This window comes from Petaurus breviceps, unplaced genomic scaffold (genome assembly GCF_028583685.1).
Source record: "Petaurus breviceps papuanus isolate PSGF00001 unplaced genomic scaffold, PetGlider_PUasm1.0 126, whole genome shotgun sequence".
NCBI classification, from domain to species: Eukaryota; Metazoa; Chordata; class Mammalia; order Diprotodontia; family Petauridae; genus Petaurus; species Petaurus breviceps.
Window position 1 is genome coordinate 9,666,268 of NW_027185655.1, and position 26,060 is coordinate 9,692,327.

The 26,060-nt window shown below is 39.2% G+C and overlaps 1 protein-coding gene across 1 annotated transcript in view; it reads left to right on the forward strand.

Annotated features, from left to right (window-relative positions):
• The window catches only part of FRAS1 (Fraser extracellular matrix complex subunit 1), a 485,111-nt gene that overhangs the window by 128,524 nt on the left and 330,527 nt on the right, over positions 1-26,060 (forward strand). Inside the window, exons 3-6 of the mRNA XM_069092754.1 lie at positions 2,613-2,720; positions 10,810-10,902; positions 23,333-23,492; positions 24,687-24,820. Of these exons, the coding sequence (XP_068948855.1) occupies positions 2,613-2,720; positions 10,810-10,902; positions 23,333-23,492; positions 24,687-24,820 (495 nt within the window). The remainder of the gene's footprint in view (positions 1-2,612; positions 2,721-10,809; positions 10,903-23,332; positions 23,493-24,686; positions 24,821-26,060) is intronic.

The following is a 26,060-nucleotide window of genomic DNA, read 5'->3' on the forward strand; positions in this document are numbered from 1 at the left end:
ATGATTAAATATATTCATTCTTCCCTAATTTTAGACTATCCTTGAATCTCTGGTATACATCTGTCTTTAACTGAATTATTTTTTGAATAAATTGCCATATCCTTTCTTGTCCAGATTATATTAAAAAGTTTTGAATCAAGACACATTGATCTATAAATTTCTTTTCTTTAGCCTTCTCTGTTTAGGTCTTAAGACTATATTTGTTTCATCAAGGGAGTAGAGGGAAATTTGGATAGCAAAGGTAGTAATTGTTCTTTAAAGGTTTCATTGAATTCTCCTGTAAAACCATTTGGACCAAGACATTTTTTCCCCTTTGGTGTTTCTTTTACAACTTATTCAATTTCTTTTTTGGAGACCTCTATTAAAAGTCTTCATTTGGTGTTCTGTTAATCTATTTTTTTTTATTTTTGTAGATAACCCTAAATTTCTTTTCAATCACCAGTTTTCTTTTCTTGGCATAAGAGGATATGATAAATGATAAGATCATGGATTTAGAGGTAGAAGGGACCTGGGAAGAAAATTAATTCAGCCCTTCATTTTATAAACAAAGAAATGGGCCCATAGAGGCCAAGTTACTTGTCCGTGATCTTGCAAACTAGTCTGTGCCTAAGATGGGCCACCTCTTGTATCAAGGCCTAGTGATATCCTCTGTGTTGGACAGAGTACTGCTGTGGCAAATCTATCCCTATTCCTCCCCCACTTCCATGTCAGACCTTTAATACTACCTGACGGCATGGTTCAGGTGCTGCTGTCGCCTTGTTCTGAGACATGCTGTTGCTATTTTTGAAGGTTTTACTATTTGAGAATGAGAAAGGGGAATACACTACTTAGAATGGGAGATGGTAAAAAGTGGGGGAGGCAGAACTAATTATAAAGAGATAGTCTATGCAATTTATTAGTTATACATTAAAGATTATTTGAGCTCTAGATATTTCTTTTTATTGACTTGTGTGGAGGAAAAAAAGATATGGGCCCCCAAAGCTCCTAGCCTGTAGGAAAAGAAATTTCTTCTTTTGCTTTTGGACTAACTGGGCTGACATTGAACCCTGAACTGAGCAGAGGAGGGAGCTGTATATATGTGTTGAGATGATTGCTGGCCTTCTGTCCTTTGGATACTAGAGAACTCCTGGGTCCTCCTGACCCTATTTGCTTCATCTTGTGCTTTCATCTTTGGTTGGATCTTTATCAAGAAACCAGGGCTTGGCTAGAACTAAATTAGCAGGAAATGTTCTATTCCAAGGTGGACTTGGTACAATGGTTAAGGATTAAACCTTGTTTTTGCCTTTTTCATCATAGTGATTTAACAACACCAACAACCAATAACAATTAGCATTTCTGTAATGCATTAAGGTTTGTAAATCACTTACAGATATCTCATTTTTATCCTTACAACAACTCTGGGAGATAGGTACTATTAAATAGCCTACTTTTACGGATGAGGAAACCAAGGCACAGAGCTCAAGTGACTTGCCCAAGGTCACTCAGGTAGTAATTGTCTGTGGCTGGGTTTGAACTGAGGACTTACTGACTCTAAGTCCAAAACTCTGGTGTGCAAAGACACAGCAAAAGTAGATAGCAGCTGATGAATCAGATCAGTATAGAGCAAAGGTTCTTAAACATTTATGTTCCTTGGACCCCTTTGACAGTCTGGTAGAAATCTATGGTTCCCTTTCCAGATTTTTTTTTTTGGAGACTGTTTCCCCCTATATTACCCAGGCTGGAAGTGTCATATTGGTCCCATCCCACTGTAGGTTAGTATGTGGAAGCTTTGATCTGCTCTGTTTCTGATGTGGACAAGCTTGTTCCTTTATAGGCAGCCTGGTGACCTCCTGCTCTTGGGGCTTACTGTGGACACCTGATCAGCTTGACCAAGTTCAAGTAATCCACCAGCCTCATCCTTACTGGTAATAGGAGTTGCAGGCTATTGCCAAATGATCCAACTAGTAATAATGTTTTTAAAGTTGTAGAGTTAGAGAAGAAACCAGTTATAGTGAAAGTTTTAAAAATATTTAACAAGATAAGTGTGTTTGTGGATCTCGGGTTAAGAGCCCCGATGCAGGCATATGTGCCACACAGTGAGAGATACAAATAGAAAGGGGTTGTATGTAGAAAACCAATTTTTAGGACATCATGTTTCCTTTGCTTGAGTTTTTTTAGTGTCTCAAGGACACTGTTGATTTGATAATGCAAAAAATTGGTGCCTGTGCATGTCATTGATCATATTCCAATTCTGTGACATTTGAAAAGAATACGAATAATTTTGATTCTTAGAATCGCTCTCATCTCTTTCTCACTTAAAAGTCATACACCTCCTGCCCTCCTCCTTTTGTAGAGGTGGGAAGTGCATGGTATAGTGTGTTGTCCACATTATCAGACTGGTATTGATCAATTTTGCTGATCTTTTTTTCTCTTTGTAAGATCTAACTTTCCTGAGATGGATTGCTGATTTTATTGACTTGGTGGGGAGTTAATCACTGCTGAGCAAATAGCACAAGTGCTTATGATTTATTGTTATTTTTTTTGCCTTTTAATTTAGTTAGCCCCTCCTGTGATACTGCTGCACCCGTACTCTGAATGATTGGTTTTTAATTCAGACTTATGTTTCTTTGCAGGATGATACTGTTTGGAAGCCTGATTCATGCCAGGATTGTCGTTGCCATGGTGACATTGTCATCTGCAGGCCTGTTGTTTGCAAAAACCCTCAGTGTGACTTTGAGAAGGTAAGATAGCCACTTTATATCTAAAATACTGTCTGAATCATCAGTGTTTTTGATTTGATTTTTCTCGGGTTTGAGAGTCTTTCCAGGCAGTGGTCCATTTCTCACTACATCGTATGGGGACGTTTGTACAAAGTATTTATATGTCTTTTTTTTTCTTTTTTCTTTTTTTTTTTAAAGCAATCAGGGTTAAGTAACTTGCTCAAGGTTACATGGCCAGTTATTTCTGGGTGTGGTGCTGAGTATCGGAGCCCAGATTTGATCCCCAGGTCATCCTGACACTGGAGCCGGTGCTCTTACTCGCTGAACCACCTGGCCACCCCTGTATTTATATTTCTTTTGAATTCCAGTCCTTATATGATTTAGTGATTTTTGAGGCAGGGTGAACCCACAGTGGCTTTTGCAGTAGTAAGCAATTGTCCTTGGCCATTTCTTGTTTTATTAAGAATTAACAAAGTATCTTTCCTAATCATGAGAATGACACCCTGTTAAAATTGAACAGCCACTTGGAATATTGTCATAGTCTCTGGTAAGCAATTAAAGATGATTGCCACCTAAGCTGATTCTGTTCTTTAAACCATTGTGTTTTGAAGAGTTTAATATCAAGTCAACTGGATTCCTAAGATTTATATGTTGAATCTTTTTTTCTGTCTTTGTAAGATCTCCTCAATACTGTTCCTCACCTCTTACTTGCAGGTTTGATGGTGCTGGTAGCTTTTAGGGGTATAATTCTCTAGGTGATTACTGGTACATGAGCCCCCACCAGTGTGCTTCTCATTAAGAGTCAGCCCATAGCCACAATTAGTTTGCAGCATTTAAATTTACTATAACAAACAGTAGCTACAAAATATTCTTCCTGTAAAAATGAGTAGCTTTCTCTTTGAGATACATGCAACATTTGTAGGAAGAGTAGACTCAGACTTTAGAGTATAGTAGTTATGATAGATGCGTAGAATACAGGTAGAGTAAAAGTAACTCCAAATTCCTGGTGCTGTAGAACTTGGAAGTTCTTTCACTTTCTGTAGAGTTCTCAGAAGACTCCAGTGGGTGCTGTGTCTCAGCTGGACTTATTTCACAACTGGGTTCAAGGGTTCTGCTCTGCTCTGTCGTCACCTGTCTTCCATGCTGCCAGTGGTCTCGGTTCTCAGATTTGCCTTCTCCGTGGAATATTTGCTTGTCTGTGTCTGTTTGGTGTATGAGTCTCTGCTCCCTCAAATGGGTCTTGAACTCCCAGAGTTTTGAATGAGGTGTATCCCTTTAGTCAAGTAAGTACTAAACACAGTGGCCAATTAGGGTAAGGGTGTGCAGAGAGAAATTTCCTCTAAGAACAATGAAGGGTTCCCTTCTACAAAGTGGTCCTAGCCCTGGAATTGATAGACTAGAACTCTCTCTGGGCCATAGTTATTTAAAACCCTGTAAAGGTCCACTGAAGTGGTCCCCCTTAATTCCATAAATCAAAGATCTTTACATTTTATAGAGGAGTGACCAGAATCTTCCAGATAGCCTTAACATCTTATCACTACATTAAAACTTTTACCATCTTTCAGTAAATCCTATGATTATATCAACTAAGTTGGAAGTCAAATCACACCTCACCTTCCTGATATCTTAAAGGCTTATTCCTCCTATACTTATTTGGCTGATATTCCACGTAACACTCAGCAACTAGAACTTTGATGAAGGACCAGATAAGATGTATCTCTCTGAAGTAGGAGATTTTTTTTACAGATCTCTATCGGACTGAAAATGAGGACTGGCTTTCTAAACATCTTTAGGTAGCATATTAGTTTGGGCAGTACCAATATTGTTTTGATATTGTCAAGCTGAGTGGAAATATGTCAATGGCATCATTATTTTTCATAAAACTTTCATTTGTTCTAATTTCATGCAAATTATCATAACCCCTATTTCCCTACCCTAGGCTCCTACATGTCAGTATTGAGAGAATTAATTTTTTTCTAATGACGTTTTTCTTTTTTTTCCCTTCAGAATTTATTACCTTTTTCTTTTTTAAAGTGAAATTATATTAAACTTTTGATTTTGAGTATCTCAAACTCCTTGTTTAAAAAAATACGTTTTTTTCTTTCACAAAAATGATTCTTTCCTATACTGCAGTTTAAATTGCTTAATGACGCCTTTATTATTAATTTTTTTGCTTTTTTGTAGGGCAGTTGGGGTTAAGTGACTTGCCCGAGGTCACACGGCTAGTAAGTGTTAAGTGTCCGAGGCCGGATCCAAACCCAGGTCCTCCTGACTCCAGGGCCATGCTCTATTCACTGTGCCACCTAGCCACTCCTTAATGACACCTTTAAAGAGAATCCCAGTTAATACAGTAGTAGGAAAGGTTCTAGGCGTATCCTTCTTCCATGCTGAATTCCTACTAATGATAAAGAATGCAAAATTAAATTCCAAATTCATGCAGTTGTCCTACTGTGGTGTTTCAGTTCACAAAATAAAATGGCACCACTAAATGGGAGCTTAGAAATGTTTGCTTTAGGGGTGGCTAGGTGGTGCAGTAAATAGAGCACCGACCCTGGAGTCAGGAGCACCTGAGTTCAAATCCAGCCTCACTTACTAGCCATGTGGCCTTAGGCAAGTAACTTGACCCCAATTGCCCTGCCCTCCCCCTCCAAAAAAGAAAGGAAAAAAAAACTTAAAAAAAGGAAATGTTTGATTTAGGGCTTAAGGCCTCTTTTGGGAGATTGTGCAAAGAACTAATGAGGAGGCAATGGGGAGGAAGACTGGATGGAGATGAACCTAAGATATGTGTCAACTCTGGGGAGTTGAGATCTTCCTGGTAAGCTACTGCACATTGAAGCTGACAGACAATCAAAATGTGAGGAAGGGTCCGGGAATGTCCCAAGGCACCAGACTGCAAAGCTTTCCTAGCCACAGAGCAGTATAGGCTGCACAGTGCCATTTGCTTCTTAGTACCCTGTGTGGGATTAGTGATGATATGGTATAGTATCCACTTTCACAGCTTTAACTTTTGACCTTTCCTCAACATGAAAGTGTCTTCAAAGGACTGCCATCTTCTCTCATCTCCCCCTCACTTCTTGGCTAGCATCACTTCTTGCAGTCCTTTATTAGCTCTCTGTGCAGGCATCTACAGAAAATTGAAGTTGGTTCATTGAAGCAAAGGTGGGTTGGCTTTAACATGTAATTCATGTATGCTGCAGGCATGCAGTTTAGTAAAAGTCGCAAACTCTCAGCTGCATCTAGTGTCTGCTCATAATCTACCTCCTTGTTATGTATGGCTTTTATTCCTTAATGATCAACCTCACTTTGGTATCATTGTGGCCTTCAGAACAGGAGATCTAGGAACCACATTAGTCTTCCTGGGCCATATGTACTGGAATTCATAGTTGGCTAGCGTTTCTAACTGGTTGTTGCAAGTCTGGGAATTGGTCAGGCTATGTCAGTGGATTATTGTTGGCCCGTACTTGCAACTTCACCGTATACACTTTTGTCTTTTAATTTCTCAGTAACTGCCCATTTCAAAATGAAGGATGTCAGTGGGGTAATAGGTCTTGTTGGTGATCAAATCTCTCAGGCACATTTAGCTGGTTCCTAGCAATCATCATTCTCTTGGTGCAAGATGATTCCCAAACCTTCCAAGCTGGCATTTGTTTATATATAGGACAAAGGGTTTGTTTTAATCTTTGTAGATCAGCACAGGTGCATATATGAGGCAAATGGCCAAGTCTCTCCACTTGTCTCCAAAGTGCTTTTTTGGTTTTAAGACAACTTTGCATTTCTTGCCCTTTCATATTCTGTTCCTTTTCAGTCATTCATGTTTGAATGAGGACATTTGATGGTTTAGCAGTAGTGGCATAACTTCTAACAAATTTTCAATAATCACCAAATTTTAGAAAAGTCCTTAAATTTTAAAGAACACATGGTTGGTCCTTACACTTTCTTGAGATCCTATGTTACCCACCTGTTTAACAGAGCCCCTACATAAGAGGCACTAGAGTATTGGAAGTTTTAGATCACTGTCTCTTAGCCAATTCAATCCTTTCATCAGTGTTTACTCATGTTTTTCCAACCTTTCCCCAGAGATAGTGATGTCTTTAATGTATGCCAACATTTACAGGTGGTTCATGTCTAATTTCTTTCTCTATTCTCTGGTCAAGATCCTAATGTCAGGTACACCTTTCCCACCTCCCATCCTCCCAGCCCCCTCCCCTGCCCCAATGCCTTGCAGTAGGCTCTCAAACTAATGAAATCTTTCTGGGCAGATCGAAGCAGTCTTCTTGTCTTCCACTGTCATAGTAATCTGAAGATAGTCCCTATGTAATAGTGAGAACCATTGGCTGCCTACCAGACAATCTCGGGCATCTTGAGGTCTGGGCATGATATACTGGTTCAGAGTCCAATAATCAATAGTAGTGGTGTCAAACTTAATTGGAAATGGGGACCACTGAACCATATATAAATATAACTATGGACTGCATATTGACTTAGAAAGCCACATGTTAACATTATCTATATTTCTTTTGTATATTTATTTTTGTTAAATATCCCCCAGTTACATTTTAATCTGGTCTGGACAGTACTTGGAAATGTTGTCCTTCATGCAGCCTATGAATATGTGTTTGACAACCCTGGTCTCCACATATTCATTGTTCCATTCTTCCTCAGAATTACTACCATGGGTAGTACATATGGAGTGTTGGACTATCTGATGATGCTATCAGTCAACAGCTTCTTGAAATGGTCTCTGAGGCCATCCATTGCAAGGAGTTTTTCTAGATTGTTTCTGGAGTGATCTAGAATTACAAGCTGGACCTTGTGAGCTACTCCTTAGAAACCCCCTACTCATACAGTGAGAGCACGCTTGTTCCCTGCCTGAGTTTCTGCCATCACCACGTTTTCCATTTCTGGGCAATCCCCAAAGTCAGATATTCTCAGGATCCATTTCAGAAGTTGAGGGAACAGTGTTCTTATGCTATTCCCTGTCATTCCTTGACTCTGTCCTCCTACATGCCTCTGCATAGACCATGCTGGTGGTCAAAGTGTGCAAGTGTTGAGCTCTTACAATATTCTACTAATATCTTGAATAAAGTGGAATTAGAGCTGACACTGCACTGACCTTGGGATCTAGTGCCCTAGAGCCAAGAGTCTACACTACCTTATCTTGTTACCTTTGCTGGGAGAATTGGGATGTTTCTGTGACCACTGGTTACCATATTGTTTCTTCGGTAGATTCTGTACCACTGGATCTGTTCCCTTTCTTAATTTCCGTGAGCTATAGATGAGTAGATGATTCTGAGGTAGATATGGTTTCATATCTGTGAGAGAGAACCTCTTGTAAGGTCTTTTCTATTAGTTTATGTTTTCACATTCTCTTTTCAGTTATTTTATATCTGCACACACATATGTATAAGATAGCTATTAACATTTATATGTTTACTATGTGCCAGGCAAGAACCATACTCATGTTTCCACAGTTGAGCAATAATGCCAACGTCTAATCAATATTCGGAGGGTAGTTCACTACTGACTAAATAAGTTAGCCAAACTCCCAACAATGGATGTTTAGTGAGAATCACCAGCAGTAATAGTAGCAGTAAGTATCAGTAATATACTAATTTTCACCAGGTTTTCAACAAGGTGAATACAAAAGCAAATCATTGTAATAATAATGCCATTTCTTTTGCACATTGACAGGCAACATTATATAGCAGTCACTGTTTATTTTGGCATCATCAGATAATAAGCATTAATAAAAAGATGTAACAAAGATGTGCAAAACATTCAGCCTTCCTTCCTATTGTTAATTTTTGTAAAGCTGCCATATACAACTGTGACAAATGTTTATTCCTTTCTGTTTCCATTAATCACCAGAGATTTAGCATATCCAACTTTTCTGTAACTCTATTCAAGCTCTTAACTTTTCTTGTTAATCTTTTGGTTACATTTGTCTGGGTTTGAGAAAGTTACATTGATACCTCCACCTGTTTTAGTGCCAAATTCTTCATGTAAATTAATTTTTCTTTTAAATATTTAGATGCTATGCTATTAGATGCATACATATAAAATATTGACATTAATCCATGGTGCCTTTAAACATAATGTAGTTTTATTGTTTATTTCTTTTAAATCAAATCTACTTTAACTTTTGCTTGATGTGAAGTCACATTTGCTACCAATTGGAGATATTTTGGAGCTAGATTTGGCTAAGAATTGATTAACAATGTGAGCTCAATAAGGATTAGCAGTTGAGAATGACACTGATGTCACAATCCTGCATGGATGAAAAGAGATGGTATTCTCAGTAGAAAAAGGTAGTTCAGAGTAGGGGTGAGGTTTTTTTTTGGTGGTGGTAGGGATGATAATGTGTTCAGCTTTGAAATTCTTGAGGTTGAGCTGTCTGTGGGGCATTATAGTTTGATGTGTTCATTAGGTATTTAGTGTTACATTATTAGAGCTCATCAGTGACTAGTGATGGATATGTAGATCTGAACGTCCTCAGAAAAGAGGTAATAATTAAACTCCGAGGAGCTATTGAGGCCACAAAGGGGGGGGGGTTGGAGATAGACTAGAAGTGAGTCCAGGACAGAGCCTTAAGGGGTGTCTATTGTTAGAAGTTGTGATGTGGATGATGATTCAGGAAAGAGGACTAAGGAATGGTCAGCCAAGCAGGATAATAACCAATATAGAAGAGAGATTCATTTCTAGTATCATCTAGAGTTTTTCATTGGAAAAATATTCTTCTTTGGTAACATTTTTTTTTTATTTTAAAAGGATTATTTCTTTTTTATCCCTTCACCAAGCTAATAACTGTATATTTAGTTCCCTCTGGATGATCTATATATCTTGCACATTTGGTAAATTAATTTGGGCAAAATTTTAATACCACTTTTCATTACCTAACTTCATGGTGAGGTAATGCACATAATCATATACCTGTAGAAGTCTCCTATGAATATAGCACTATTTTAAGAACAGTTACTATTCTTTCTTTTTTTCATTTTACTTTCCAGTAGAAAAGAATTTATTTTTTCTCTTATAGAAAAATAATGTAAGGGTCAGCTAGGTGGTGCAGTTGTTAGAGCACTGGCCCTGGAGTCAGGAAGACCAGAGTTCAAATCCAGCCTTAGACACTTACTAACTGTGTGACCCTGTGCAAGTTGCTTAACCTGAATTGCCTCCTGAAAGAAAGAAAGGAAGAAAGAAAGATAACGTAAAGCCTTGTAGCAAATTAACATAATCAAACAAAGCACATTTCCACAGTATCCCTGTCCCAAAATGTGTGACTCCTTCTGTACCTTAAATCCATCTCTTACCTATGGAGGTGGATAGCATAGGTCATCTTGAATTATCGTAGGCTATCACACAGATCAGAGTTCTCAAGGCTTTGAAAGTTGTTTGCCTTTATGGTATTGTTATTCTTGTATAAATTGTTCTACTGGTCCTGCTCACTTTATTCTACATCTGTTCATATAAGCCTTCCCAGATTTCTCTAAACTCATGCAAACCATTTGGGATATGGTACGTAGGAATATTACTGTTCCATTAGAATTGAGTACGGCATTTTCAAAGAAATACCCTTCCCAAAAGTAGCAAAAGGATTTTAAAAATTAAATTTAGACTCCTAATTGAGTCTAATTGCTTTCTATTTTGGCCTTTGCCATGTAGGCATGCAAGAAACTCCTGGTTCATGCAGAGCGTGGTGATAGCATTGGTTTTTCCTACATACTGTCTCCCCTTTTGCCTGGGTATATAAATGAGGACGAGGCAATCCATTTAATCTTGAAAGACAGATTTGTTTTCTTTGCCCTTTATGTCCCATAAGCAGCAGAACGGATGCTTACAAATGATGACTGGAAAGGCAGGTTAATATGAAATGCAATAGACCAGCAATATTGTCCTTAGAGTTTATGTGTTTTTAAGGGAGGAACCTAATGAGGCAGTCTATTTTTTTCTGTAAGGGTAACTCACCTCAGAAAGGAAAGACTCATTTCATTACTTGGTGAAATTCTTACAAGATTGAGAGCATACTCCCTGACATAAGGTTCAGTAAAGAATTCTGCCTCCTTATATTTAAATTTAAAAAATTTAATGAACTGTTTTTAAAAATACTTAGGGAGAAGTGCTTCAAATAGCTGCCAACCAGTGCTGCCCAGAGTGTGTGCTGAGAACCAAAGGACTGTGCCACCATGAAGGGAAGACCCATGGGGTAAGTGCTGTCCAGCAGCTGGGTTGTTTTCTGATGTTATAGGTCAGCATGGAAAGAGGGATAGAGACAGAGTTCATGAGGGTGTCATGGTATAAGTAAAAAATGCTAGACTTGTTTTGAGGAAATTTAGGTTCAAATTCTACTTTGGTTACTTATGAACTGGGCAACCATGGACAAATCCATGAACCTCTCTGCACCTTACTTTTCTCATCTGTGGAATGGGGGAATGAAAATAAATGTGCTTGCCTCCTCAGATTGTCAGTAGAAAGCACTTTGCAAATCTTAAGGCATTATATAAATGTGAATTATGTTATGTTGATGAGGGTGACTTTCTTCCTTGTCTTAAGTTAGAGTATCTGTTAAGAACTTGCATTTCCAGGCTGGGTTTTCAGGTTTCTGGAGAACAGTCTTCAGAATGATAAGGTTTTGTTTATTCTATTGGCATTCTCTATCATGCCTCCAAGTTGAATTATCTTTTTGGCTAGCAAGTGGTTTGGGATTGTCAAATGGGGAAGAGACAGTGATGTTTGAGGTTGCTTGGATGTTGTCCCAGGGTTTTTTATCTTTTCTAATTTCATAGGCAGGCCCTTTTGGATCCAATTTTAGAAATGTAAAAAAATGAAAGAAAGACTTTTCTAAGAGCTTACAATAAAAATCCCATATAAATGGTATGGATCCTTCACTACTAGGCATATGCCCCAAGCAGGTCAGAAGCAGGAAGGCTGCACATATGCCAGCGTCTTCATATTAGCACTTTTTATAGTTGTAAAAAACTAGAAAGAAGTAGATGCCCATCAGGGCTAGAATGGCTGTACTGTGGTCACGAATGTAATGGAACGTAATAGAACCGTAAGATGTAATGAACATGAGGAATTCAGAGACAAATAGGAAGACTTATATGAACTAATGAAGAATGAATTAAATAGAATCAGGAAAACAGTGACTACAAAATTATATATGGGTTAAAAAAACCAAAAAACTACTTTTTTTTGAGGGGGGAAAGCAGGGCAATTGGGGTTAAGTGACTTCCCCAAGGTCACATGGCTAGTTTTTGTGTTAAGTGTCTGAGGCCAGATTTGAACTCAGGTCCCCTTGACTCCAAGGCCAGTGCTCTATTCACCTAGCTGCCCCCAAAACCAAAACTTCTTGGATGTCTCCAAATCATGATACCAAACCTCCAGCCATTGGTCTCTCCCTTTTTCCTCTCCCCTGAGCTTGGACACTGTTTTAGATTCAGCTAGGTGAGCTCTTGCCTTATATTACCTGGATTCAGGCGTTCCCCTCACTGCCCAGCCATCTTTGAACCTTGTCTGAGCCTGTGAGCATTTCTTCATCCCCTACCTCTTCTTAACTCTCTTCTGTGTGTTGTCTTCACCTATTGAATGTAAGTTTCTTGAGGGAAGGGACTGTCTTACTTGCTTGTGTTTGTATTTGTATGGTGTCTGGAATATAGTAAGTACTTTATAAATGCATCTAATGAAATAGATATATTTATTATGCCTATTATTTTATATATAATGTATCTAATGAAATAGAGTGGTCCACCCTCCCTCCCTTCTTTGGAGAGTTGGGGGCCTATGGGTATGGTGGTGGTGGTTGTTATTGAGTAGTTCATTTGTATCTGAGTCCATGTGGACTTTGTCTGTGGGATATTCTTGACAAAGATACTGGAGTGGTGTGTGTGTGTGTGTGTGCATGTGTTGTGTGTGTGTGTATTAGAATACATGTATATTTGACAAAGATAATGGAGTGGTATATGAATTGGTATATATACTGGAGAAGTGTGTTTATGTGTGTGTATAATAAAGATACTAGAGTAGTATATACATTTTTTCTCTAGTGTGTCCCCATTTTACAAACGAGGTAAACGGGGGCTAAGTGACTTGCCCAGGGTCACACAGCTAGCAGATGTCTGAGACTGGATTTGAACTTAGATTTTCCTGACTCCAGACATGGTGCTTTGGATGTGGAGATGTGCGTATTGTCACACTTGGTTGATGTTGCCAAATTGCTTTCCCCTCCTCTTTTTTATTTTCTGTTATGAGGGTTGGTTTTCTGGGCATGGGGTGTGTTTGGAAATAGAGGGGAAGTAAGATATCTATACATAGTAATAAAGAAAATAATATGGATTCATCATTTCCTTGCAAAGTTGACCCTATCTACATCTAAGTGCAGGTATAGTAAGGCAATAATTGAAATTCAGTATGGCACAGAAAGACTCTTATTTGAATTAATATCTTACTTTTAAATGCCTTACTTTCTGTTTATGATAAAGGTGAGGGCATAGATTAGTGAGTTTGTTATGTCTGCCCCAGGCTACTCTTTAACCTGAGACTGAGGAGTTACACCCAAGGGACTGAATCAGAGCCTTGGTGTTTGATGAGAGCCACTGTTTCGTCATTGTTCCAGATGCCAGTTTTTCATACCTATAGAAGCTACTGCTACAGGAGACCTCCTCTGTGGTATGTGTTTGCTGGGAATTTGAGGATACCATGATGCTGTATATTGGACCATATAGTCTGTGTGTTACATGTAGGAGTGTAGATCTGCAACATCATGGAAATGCATGATGTGAATAGAGTGGAGAAAAAACCTCATGGGAAGAATGGTCCTATTTTATGATCATTGGAATATGGGTTCAAGTGTAATGGGGGTTTTAGTGCATTCCCACTGAAGATGGCTTCACCCCTGTGGACAATGTTGGGGACCAGCTTTTGGGAGATTGGAGAACTGGCAGGTATTGATATTGTTGGTCTAATCATGCAAAATGTGGTTGAGTGTAGCTCCCCCCAACCCCATTGACAGTATAGTTGGAACCATGTGGGTTTTTAGCTCAGCCTGATGGAGCACAGTGGGCATTTTTTGTTGCTTTTGTATCTCTGGCCTTGCTCTTGGACCAGATTGGAAGCTCTTCTCCCTGCACCTATAATGGAAAAGCATAAATGAAAAGGTCAAGACCCCAGGCCCATTTCTTGGGGCCACATGGCCTCAGTGGTGGTGGTGCTGAAATTACCAAATGGTGTGAATGAAGAAGTCCTTCATTCTCCAATGGGAACACAGCAGAAAGTCCTAATGCTGCTTAATCAGATAGTGCTAAAGATCCAGACAATTCTACTTACACAGCTAATGGAAAGAAAAAAAAAAACCCACTAACGGCCATTGTAGAATGTCTTCTACTGCACTGAAAAGGGCGGGAGCCTGAGTCTAGATTACATGCCCTTCCCACAGGAACTACAGGTCCTGATACTATATCTTTAAGGCAGAAGAGTTTCTTGGGGAGTTTTAATTTAACTTATTCTAGAGGAAGATAACAAGAGTCTGTGTGAAGTAAGAAGAAAGGATTAAGAGAACTTGTTTTCTGAGAGACAGAGTGAGTTTTATCTGTCAAGGGAAAAGAGTCTGAGGAAACTTGTCTGAGGCTGGATTTGAACTCAGATCTTCCCTATTCCAGGCCCACTACTCTATCCATCATGCCCCATAGCAATCTCATATCAATAGAGTGCTGGCTTGAGAGAAATAAGTTTTTGGAGTATCCTCGTGCATCCTGGCGATTCTAGGGCTGACATTTCTCTCTCTCTTCCTTTAGATTTTTTTTCTGGGGTTGATACTGTGACTTTTTTCTTCTTAGATTTGCTCTAGTTTCTGTTAAGTGGCTTAAGTATGTGTCTGGGTTTGGTTTCTATCTCACCATGCCACTGGTATAATATATTTCTCCTGAATCTTTTCCTTTTTTAGTATATTCAAGAAACAGATACAGAATAATGTTCTCCTCTTTCCAAACAGTACTGACTCTCCCTTTACTACCTTTGGCTTCTACCTTATAAAATGTTTATGGAGAGCTTTCTATGAACAGAACATATTCTAGCATTTTAAGTATATTGAAATGGTTACCTAAGGTGGGAGGCCTCCCCTAGCAGAGAGATTGTGAAGAGTTGGGGAATGGGTATGAAGTGGGTTGGAGTGGTACTTATTAACAGAATTGTGTTGCCATGTCCATTCAAAGCAGAGATTTATGAGTGAATATGAGCTCATGGGTGAAAACACCCCCTTTTGTGAGAGTTCTCAGAATAAACCTCAAAGAAAGAATCATCAAAATAGTGTGGTGCCAGTTAAAAAACAGAGAGGTCAGTCTCAGTAGAGTAGAATAGGTTTGTTACTTATCATCCAGAAACAAATAAACCAACTATCCTAGTGTTTAAAAAATCCAAATACTGGGGGTAATGACTCACTATTCCAAAAAAAAACTTCTGGGAAAACTTGAAAGCAGCCTAGCAGAAATTAGGTTTAGACCAGTTCTCCCACTCCATATTCAAAATGGTTACTAAATGACCACATGACTTAAATATACAATTTCATATCATAAATTGAAGAATTTAGGAAGGAATTTCCTTTCATGTGTATGGCTTGGGGTAGTGATGGTTTTATTACTAAAAAAAAAAAAGAGAAAGAGAGGATTGCAGAAGATAAATGGACAATCTTGATAGCATAAAATTGAAAAGTTTTTGTTTGATTAAAACCCATGCAGTTGAAATAGAAGGGAAACAGTTAACTGGGAAAAATCCAGAATGTACAAAGAACTGATTCAGTTTTATAAGAATAAGAGCCATTCCCTGAGAGATAAATGACCAAAGGATATGAGCAGGCAATTCTCAAAGGAAGACATCCAAACTATCAATAATCATGCAAAAACATTCTCCAGATCACTAATAATTAGAGAAATGCAAATTAAAGCAAATTTGATGTTCTACCCTGTACCCCTCATTTTGGTGAACTGACAAAAAAAGGGAAATGGCAAATTTTGGAGGGACCTTGGAAAAACAGGTACATTAATGTATTGTTGGTAGAATTGTGAATTGATTGGTCCAGCTGTTCTGGTAAACGATTTGAAATTATGCCCCCAGAGTTACTAAACTGTGCATACCTTTTGACCCAGGCATACCCCTCTACAAGGGTGATACTCAAAAGACACTTTTTTAAGAGGAAGGAAATATGCAAATATATTTATAACAGCTCCTTTTTGTGTGCTGGTAAAGAACTAGAAATTAAAGGGATGCCCACTGATTGGGAATAAGTTATGGTATATGAATGCAATGGAATGCAATTTTGCTATAAGAAATGACAAAAGGGAACAAAAAATCCCAGAGAAACCTTGTATGAACTGATGAAGAGTGAAGTGAACAGAACCAGGTGAATAATTTATATGAAGACAACAACACTGTTACTGTTTATAAAGACAGACAACTTTGAAAGAGCTCAATACAAGAACCTACCATAATTCCAGAAGACTGAAGATGAGTCATCTGAACTCCTGAAGGAGAGGTGAGAGACTCAAAGTGCAGAATAAGACATACATTTTCACCTATGGCCAATGTGGGAAATGCTTTTGTTCTACCCTGCATATTTGTTATAAGGGTTTTCTTTTTCTTTTAACCTGGGGGATGGGAAGGAAGGAGAAAATAAACATTTTTTATTTGGAAAAAAAAAAAAGAAAAGAAACTGCTGCATTGCTCCATGTAAAATTTCACCTAAATTTTTTATGAGGACCACATTTGCTCCCAGAATAGGCATTGTCAAGTCAAGACAAGTCCTTCCTTGCATGAGCACCTTCTACAAGTCAGGTGGACACTTGAACCACTTGGCTGGCTGCCGGGTCACTTGAGAGTCTCTGATGTTCTTGATTTGGGAGGATTGTTTCATCCCTGACTGACCCCCAGCTTTCCCTCCAAATTAACTTTTGGACAAGTGCCCAGTGTGAGATAGAGAGGAAATGGTGCACCATTGCCAAGCAGGTGATGGAGACAAGCCCCAGAGTGTTTGCTTAGAGAACCTTGGCAGACATTCCCCCGCTCCATGTGCACACGTATTCTTGTGAAGGCAGGGCCACGAGGGCCATTAATCCTCTTTTTCTCAGTGCTAATTTAATCCTAGCACCAGATAATATCGAATCTGGGAAGATAACTCTGAAAGTTTTGCCTGAAGAGAAAATGACAGGTGGTGATAGCCTCATCTGCTAGAATATAGGAATTTGGGTGTGGTCTGTTCCCCTCTGCCTGCCTGGAAGGTTAAAAGGCAATTGGATTTATGTATGTGAGGGCAGAAATGAATTCTGTAGGCTTTATATGCACTCAGCATTCCTAGTTCCTCATTAATATTCTTGATCTATAACTTAATAACTGTAGGGAATTATATAAAGAAAAGTTATTTTTCCTAACACCAGTAAGCGAGACAAATACTTTTATCTTTCTGTCAGATGTATGTTGAGAGCCAACTCAGCTCAGGCACTCTATAGAGATGAACATTCCTTAGCCATGGTTGCTTTTATCCAGTGAAAGCTCCATTTAAAAAAAAATGTGAATGGATTCAAGATGGCGCCCCATACATCTTGTGTTCTTGGCATCATTGCTGTTATTTTGCTAATTCTCTACTCCTCCTCTCACCCAAATCTACCTCTGCTGATTTTCACAAAGGATAAGACCCTTTTTTTTCCTTATTAAACACTGAAAAATTAAAAATAACACCTTGCATATACAGTTTTCCTTGAACTCGGAATCTGGTGCTTAATAAATTGCATTGGTTCTCAGAACACCACTGTGTTGTGTGTTCTCACCACTGTGAGGGGCTAGTGTGATCTTCTGAAGGGCAGGAGTTATACTCGTTGTATTAAGGTCACACGCATGGTTAATATCAGTACCTGTGGGCGATCCAGGCTTAGTGACCTCCTCTGTGCAGGCTCCCAAGCACCTTCTTTGCCATAATTCTGACATTAAACAGTGCCTTTCTTCCGTGGAATGCACTCATTTCCCATAATTCTTATTGTGTAGGGAGAACACTGTTTAGACTTCTGTCTCTTGAGTTTCCTTGTGATTGACAGTTAATTGCCAATGATTTGCCATTGTAATTAATTTTTATGATCTCTTTGGATGAAAGTTGGTATGAATTACAAATGGTTTACAAATGACTATAATTTCGTCTTACAAGAAAACTTTAGCCCTTACTTTAATGAAGCGAAATGTCAAGATATTTGGAAGCAGTAGTCTTAAGTTTTGGGGAATTACTATAGCGATGTACCTTACCTGAGGTCATGAATTTGTCCTATAAAAACACAGCTTGAGGCCAAACAACAATATAGGACCAGTTAAGGACATAAAAATTAATATGACACACACTGGCTCTGGGACCTTGGGTAAGTCATTTCTTTGGCCTCTGTATGCTCTAAGAAACTGTAAAGCTATAAGTTGCAAAGAAGGTGCCATCTTATGCTGGTAGAAGGAATTTTCTCCCCCTATATCAAAGCAGTCGTCTGATTCCTAACCCTAACCCTGTCTCTGTGAATGCTGAAAAATTGAACATGGAAAAAGGAAGAGGTGATGAGATGGGTTCCCAAATGCCCGCTTCCTCCCTGCTTATCCTATCCATGTATTGTTATTACTTTTAGTGCTTTCAAGTTGTGTTGTGTTTATCTCTTAAAATATTTTATTCCTGATCGCCCTGCCTCAGCCTCCCCTCACCCACTTAGAATGTAACTTCTTGTAGGCAGGGTCTTTGTTTTTATTTTGTCTCTGAATCCCTATTGCTAGGGCACAGTGTATTCTGTTTGCAGCCTCTTAAAATGATGCTTACTGAATGAAATTGAGTTACCATGTCTAAGATAGTTTAACTAGTATAAATCAATTACCACTATGATGATGCCAAAAGGCATAGAAAAGGCCTAGAAGCCAGCAGACACTTGGCCTTCTTGCCAAGTGCAGAGAGAGATGGTAGCGAAGGGCAAGAGCCATTTAGAATATAAATTCCCATGTAAAGTCTTACCTTCATTCTTGCGAGGCAGCTGAAATACAGTTTGCAGACTAGGGGTGGTGTTAATGACCGTGAGCTTCAAATTCCTACTGGTCTCTTCCTGCCCTCCCAGTCTTTTCCACACCTAACTCCCCTACAGTATTCTTCAATCCAGGGACATTGCCCTCTTTGTTGAACATGGCATTCATTCCATCTCTGGACTCAAAGCATTTTCTTGGGGGTGTCTCGTATGCTTGGAATTCTCTTCCTCTTCCTCCTAGATTTCTTCCAGTCTTAGCTAAAATCCCACCTTCTGTAAGCTTTTCCTGGTCCTTCTTAATCTTAGTGCCTTCCTTTTGAGACCACCTCCAATTTAGCCAGTCTGTACCTTGTACATACGTAGTTGTTTGCCTTCTGTCTGCTCCATTACTCCGTAAGATCCTTGAGAGCAGACTTTTTTCACCTTTCTTTGTACCCACTATGTTTTGCATAGTGCCTGGCTCTTGATAAATGCTAGCTGACTGACTGCCTGACAGTATTCTTCTGTTGATTCTATGCTGCTTCATATTATGGAATACTGCAGGCTCAGAAAAATACACATTGCCGAACCCCCACAGGGCACCAAGGAGACACAAAATGGATATGAGTGGACTTCAGCATATTATCAAATAATAATCACATATAAACTTGATTATAAAAGATAGCATCAGAGACTCATATGCCTGGGAAAAGACTTGAAGAGGGGGAAGATGAGAGGAAGGGACAAGTAGAGCTATGGTTTCCCCCCAAATGTGAGAAGAGAAAGAAGCCAAGAAGGAATAATAGAAAAACAAGAACAACTTTGAAAGTTACTGATTCATTTTGTTATGTACTTTAAAAGAAGAGCAAGCTGCACATGATAGGTATTTATAGTTCTATAAACAATCTTTTGTTTGGAAAAGCATATTTTATTTGTGTTTTTTTTAATCATATCAAAAGGAAAAAAAGAACACCCAAACATCAAAAGAAAAGAAAACCCCTCACGTGTGGGGTTCCTGACAGACAACCTCTTTGTCCCATTGATATGTATGTAGTGTCTTATGACCTAGAAATAGTCACTGGTCCCTGTCCATCCTGGCAGTCATTTTTTGGTTGACTGGGCATGCCTCTGTCCACCAATCGCAGGGCACCCATGGTGATTTGCTGACATTACTGTAGGTTTACCTAGGGAACATTTTCTGATTGGATGAATTTATCACTTTTTACCTAGTGACATCCTGATTGCCTTTATGGCCAAATGCCCCTGACTTAAAGGTGGGATTTTGGTGTAGTGTATTAAAATTCTTATTGCTACCTGCTGATTAGAGCAAGTTGCGGGGACATCCCTGCCCTGTGCTGCAGGTTATTTTTATTATGGTGAGTTTTCAGATTTGGGTTTATTTAAGAACTGTGGCTTTTTATTAGATTTTCAAAATGCTGTTTACAATTTAGGAATTTTCTTTGTATCTGTATATGACCAGAAAATGTCATTCTCTGGGGAATATCTTTCATTAAAACTATTCATTATGAAATTCCTCTTTTAACCATTTTCCAAATTCTTAAGTTTATTTATAGCAGAAATCATTCTGCTAGGAGAGAAGCTGCTATTGGAACCTGTGTCTAGTCTTGCTGATTTACAATAAACTAAATTATTATAGACTTAAAAATAAAAGCAAGCTGTCCATGATAGTGATCCATAGTTTCATGTACAATCTTCTTGTTTTACAAGTGTATGGAAAAGCTTATTTTATTTTTGATTGTTATAATAAAAAGAGTATAATATAATATGATAAAATGTTATAATAAAAAAGGGAATAATATAATAAAAACACATATGTTAAAAAAAAGAAAAGCACATATAGTGTAACTTAAAAGAAGGATGTGGGGTACAGTGAATAGAGCACCAGCCCTGGAGTCAGGAGGACCTGAGTTCAAATTTGGTCTCAGATACTTAAGACTTACTAGTCGTGTGACCTTGGGCAAGTCACTTAGCCCCAATTGCCCTGCCTTCCTCCCCTCCAAAAAGCAAAAAACAAAAACAAACAAACAAAAAACAAAACCAGGATGTGATTTAGTCAAGTAGCACCTACTATGTGCTGGACACTGTGCTTACAGCTAGGAATAAATAAGTAAGCAGAAAGAAAAATAGCCCTTGCCTTCTGCTGGGGGAAAGAAGAATCTTGAAAAGGGTGGCAGAATGGAGAGTGGAGGTAGAAGGAAGAGGGAAGGGAAAAGGGAAAAGGGAAAATGTTTGGGCATGGTAGAGAAAGGCTGAAGAATTTGGAGGACAGCCTACAGAGAAATGAAGACACGGCTGGTCTAGGTGTGCCCCTCAGACCGGAGATTCGGGGAAGAGACAGCCAATTGGAGGAAGAAGCCACAGGAAGGGAAGGTATTTTCCCGTGGTAAAGCTGTTTATGTGGCTTGGAGTCAGGAATGAATGCAACCAAGGAGAATCTATTAGGAGGCATGAATACACAATTTGCTGAGTTTGAATTGTGTTTGCTGAGTGGAATGGAAGGTAACTGGGATTAAAAACCATAACTACAATAATTATGATAAAAGTTAAAATATAAATACATAGAGAAATGATGAGACTCAATTGCTAGAGATCGATTTAATAAGTGTTCATTAGGTACTTATGGTTCTGTGTACTCTGTTGTATGGAGGTGGGGAAATGCTCTCCATCTCGGCATCACATCTGCCCAGGAGGAGATCTCGATTGAATAAAAGTACTAGGCTCTGTACAAACACAGACATCTAAGTGGATGAGAACTCAACAGTGACAGCAGTAGTTTTAAAGAAAAGCATTTGATGTATCTATGCGTCAGTACTTGCTTCTTCCTACCTGTGTCAACCCTGTGCATATGATCTGGAGGCAGTCACAGCAACCTTTAAGACAGGGGAACCTATGGCCACATGTGATCTTGCAGGTCCTTAAGTGCCGCCTTTTGACAGAATCCAAATACAAAGGCCGCACTTAAGGGTCTAGAAGGCCACATGTGGCCTGAAGGTCGCAGGTTCCCCACCCTGTAGTGGCTCTCAGCCTTTGGTGGGGGTGGGTAGGTAGCAAATCCCTAATGGCCTGCCAAGTGTTTGTGGTAAAACTTAAAAAAAAAAATTTCTTTGTTAAAAATAAAAATAGCAGGTGACTTCTGTAGTGGCCTCCCATGGGTGGAAGTTCACCTTCAGCCTCATGTCATAGTGAAAATGCTTTTTTTGTCTTAAAGAACGCTTCAGTTTCTGATCCCCAGCTCCATTAGTGAATGACCCTCGGTAAATAAAGGATGATAGCATTCATCTTCTGGCTCTGTTGATATGCTGACCATTGACAGAATAAGTTTTGAGGATTTGGTATGATTGGATACCCACATGCTGTGGATTGAAAACTTTTAATTTTAGGTAAGTGGGCAGACTGAGTTTGTGTTTTCCTCATGGCAAGATTTTCAGGGATGACGCTTCTTTTGTTGTTCAGTCGTTTTCAGTTGTGTCTCTTTGTGACCCCATTTGGGGTTTTCTTGGCAGAGATAGTGGAATAGTTTGCCTTTTCCTTCTCCAATTCATTTTACAGAGGAGGAAACTGAGGCAAACAGAGTTAAGTGACTTGCCCAGGGTCACACAGCTAGTAAGTGTCTGAGGCTGGATTTGAACTCCTGAAGATGAGTCTTCTTGACCCCAGACCTGGCACCCTGTCTCCTATACCTCCTAGCTGCTCAGTGACACTCCTACCTGTACAATATAACTAACATTTATATAATGTTTTAGTATTTGCAAAGTGCTTTATATATTTTTCTTCATTTGATCCTCAAAACAACTGTGTAAAGTAGGGATGATCCCCATTTTACAGATAACAGGAACTGAGTTTGGGAGAGGTGATAATGACTTGCCCAGGCTCATACCTAATATCTGAGGCAGGATTTGAACTCAGGTCGTCTTGATTCCAAGTCCAGTGTACTTGCCCACTACGTCACCTAGCTTTCCCTAGAGCAGGCCTGAACAACCTTCAGCCTGTGGGCTACCCGAAATCCTTTGGAGTGCCACGGGTTGGTTGTACAGGCCTGCAGAGGGAAAGGCTGCTGTAAAAGTAGATGCAGATCTTTATGTCGGGATAAACAGACAGTGTAACAGAAAAACCACAGTGCCTTGCATTCAGCAAGTGTTATTAAATATTCAGATTAGTGGTATTGAATAAAAATTAGAAAAAGTGAAAATGAAACAGTGAGAAACACATTTGCTCAGTGTAGAGAGAAGAGGTGAATTAATTCTTTTTTTCTGCTTTTTGGAGGGCAATTGGGGTTAGGTGACTTGCCCAAGGTCACATGGCTAGTAAGTGTTAAGTGTCTGAGATCACATTTGAACTCAGGGCCTCCTGACTCCAGGACTGGTGTTCTATTCACTTTGCCACCTAGCCACCCTGAGGTGAATTAATTCTAATGTGTGTTTTGGGAAGTCTTCTCTTTGATTTTTGAAGCAGAATGTTGATTTCTCCAATTCCAACAGGCAAACTTAACTTTAAGATTTTCCAAAGGAAGAAATTCACAGTGAGCCATTAATTAACACAGGGTGGGGCTCTGGCTGGTTGGTTTACTGAAAAGCTACAATCTTGGGCTAAATTTTCTTTCTTGTTTTCTTGCAGCACGGGACAGAGTGGACAACCTCTCAATGCACTATTTGCTCTTGTAGTCACGGAGAAGTTAGATGCACCCGTAGGCCGTGCCCACATCTTTCATGTAGGCCCCAAGAGCTGGAATCCATCCCAGAAAATGCCTGCTGTCCGAAATGTGTGGGCCCTGGCAGTGAGTATCTCTTTGGGGAATATCATTAAGGAATGTGAGTAGGATTAATGAACTTTTTCTTTTCTTTTATTGTCTTGCCTTAAGATGAGTTTTCCTGACTCCCCAACTCATCACTGGAACCAGTGCACAACTAAGCATTTCCTTAAGTAACTCTCTTCCATTGTACTGGCTTCCTGAACATTCTCCTTTCATAGATAAGGAGGGCCAAAAGACAGATCTTCTCATGAGGCCCTGATGGCCATGGTTGGCCCCAAATAAATCATGAGGACCTAATACAGCCCTCTTAACCCTCTCCTCCCTAGGTAATACTAACTCTGGGGATTTTATGTATTTTATGTCACACACCTGGGCTGTAGATGTATTTTGAGAAATGAATACATTCTCTATACAAATGGCTTTTTAACACTGGTGGTTATTGCCTTGATTACACAAGGCATTGTGTAAATATTCTGCACATTATTCTGCAAGACATATGACATAGGATGTATGTCTTTCATTTATTCTTGCTGCCTCATTTGCTCTGTAGAGGAATTAGCCCTACCAAAATGGGGTATCCCCTTGTGTAATGTCTACTTTTCATCCTCCCATTCTCTGTGAATTTCCTTCTCTGCTGAAATTCTGGGGACATTCTTCACCCTCATGCTTCACAGACCCTTTAGCCATTTGGTTCTTATTCTTTCTTTTTTTGGAAAATAGACCTGATTTTTTACACCCATTTTTACACCCATTTCCTTTACCATCTTAGGTCTTAGTTTCTTTGTTCCTTAGAAGAATCTTCATCCCTTCAGCCCCCTCCCATGACCCTGGGAAGATACTCAGAAAGTGGTAGAAGTACGTTCTCAGATGCTATCATTTCCAATCCCCCCACCTCCCCTTGAAATTGATTGTCAACTGGTTTAGATAGATGAACTCTGAACTCCAAAAGGAGTAATGCTTCTGGAAACAATGGAGAATTTTTAGTTTTATCTTAGTTTTTTCAAATTCTTAGTGCTTTAGAAACTTTTTCCTTGGCTGCACAGTAGAGATGAATATTTTGGGAACATGAAGGGAAGGGAGTCCTTAGGCAGGACATTGCTTCAGGGCTGCATTATGTGAACTGCAGACATGACAGAAAAAGGAAGGATTGTATGAATGGGGGAACGTGGGGGAGGAGGCAGCATCATGCTCATCAGACATGGCCCTTGTGTCCTCTAGAGCCCTGTTCCTTTGATGGCCGTCTGCTTCTGGATGGTGAAGAGTGGCAGCCAAGCCAATGTTCTAAATGTGTGTGCAGAGACGGGACTCCCCGGTGCTTCACTGCTCAATGTCAGCCGCTGCTCTGTGGCCAGGTAAGTGGGCACCATGGAACGAAGATGGTATATTTTGAAAGTGTCAGTCTCATTTTAGAATGTTTATGGGCCATGGAATGATTAGAAAACAAGATATAAAGATTATTCTTTTTAAAGAAAACTATACTATTGGTAAAAAAAAAAAAACCAACCCAAAATCCCTTTTATCTGGGACATTTCTTTTATCCTTAATAACTTAAAAAAATAGGTCTTGTGCTAATTGTTACATTGGGAAACTGGGTCTTAGGAATCATGGAATTTGAGAACTAGGAGAGACATTATAAACGATTTTCAGTCTCATTTTACAGATGAGGAAAGTAGAGGTAAAGTGACTTATCAAAGGTCACAGTCCATCTGTGGCAGAACCAATTCTTCTCTCTACCACACTATTGTCTGCTATAGAGGCTTGTCTTGTTTGAGTAGATAGAAAAACAAGCTACAAGTTGGTGAGATTCAGGAAACTCACCAGGATAATCCCAGGATGTTGGGGAAGTTTTCTAGTTGACCCTGCTTCATTGTAACTCATTGTTCAGTTTTAAGATACGGTAATTGTTGAAAGATATGTGAATGCTTGTAAAGTGTGTAACTTTGTAGGTGATTTTATTTACATCATTTTAAACATTTCAGGAAAAAGAAAGGAACAGTCAATGGACCAAACCTTTGTTTATTTAGTTGTTTTTTTTTTTTAGCAAATATTATCTCATTTAATCTTCACAACAGCCCTATAAGGTAAGGTACTATTATTATTTATATTTTATGGCTGAGGAAACTGAGGCAAACTCAGGTTAAGTGACTTGTCCAGAGTCATACAACTAGTAAGTTTCTGAGGCTGTACTTGAACTTAAGTTGTCCTGACTTCAGGCCCAGCACCCTATCCACTGTGCCACCTAACTGCCTATGATGTCTTTAATGCTTGAAATAGTTATCCCTCCCACATCACAGGGGGTTAGGGGCTCAGTGCCCTCCATGGTCTGGAAAATCTGTGTAAAATTTTTTGGCCCTCTCTTTGAACCAGAGAAGAAATCTGAATTATTATGGTATTTGAAGATAAAATATGTTGATATTATGCAATATTATACATATATTTTAAATGTTTCTGAGTTTCTAAACTTTCTGTGTCATCTTGTGTCTGGCCTTTGCATGTTGTCTGCAGCTTCTGCAAAACTCCCCAAAGATTCCCATTTAATTTCTCTTTCTTTCTTTTCCTCCCTTCCTTCCTTCCTTCCTTCCTTCCTTCCTT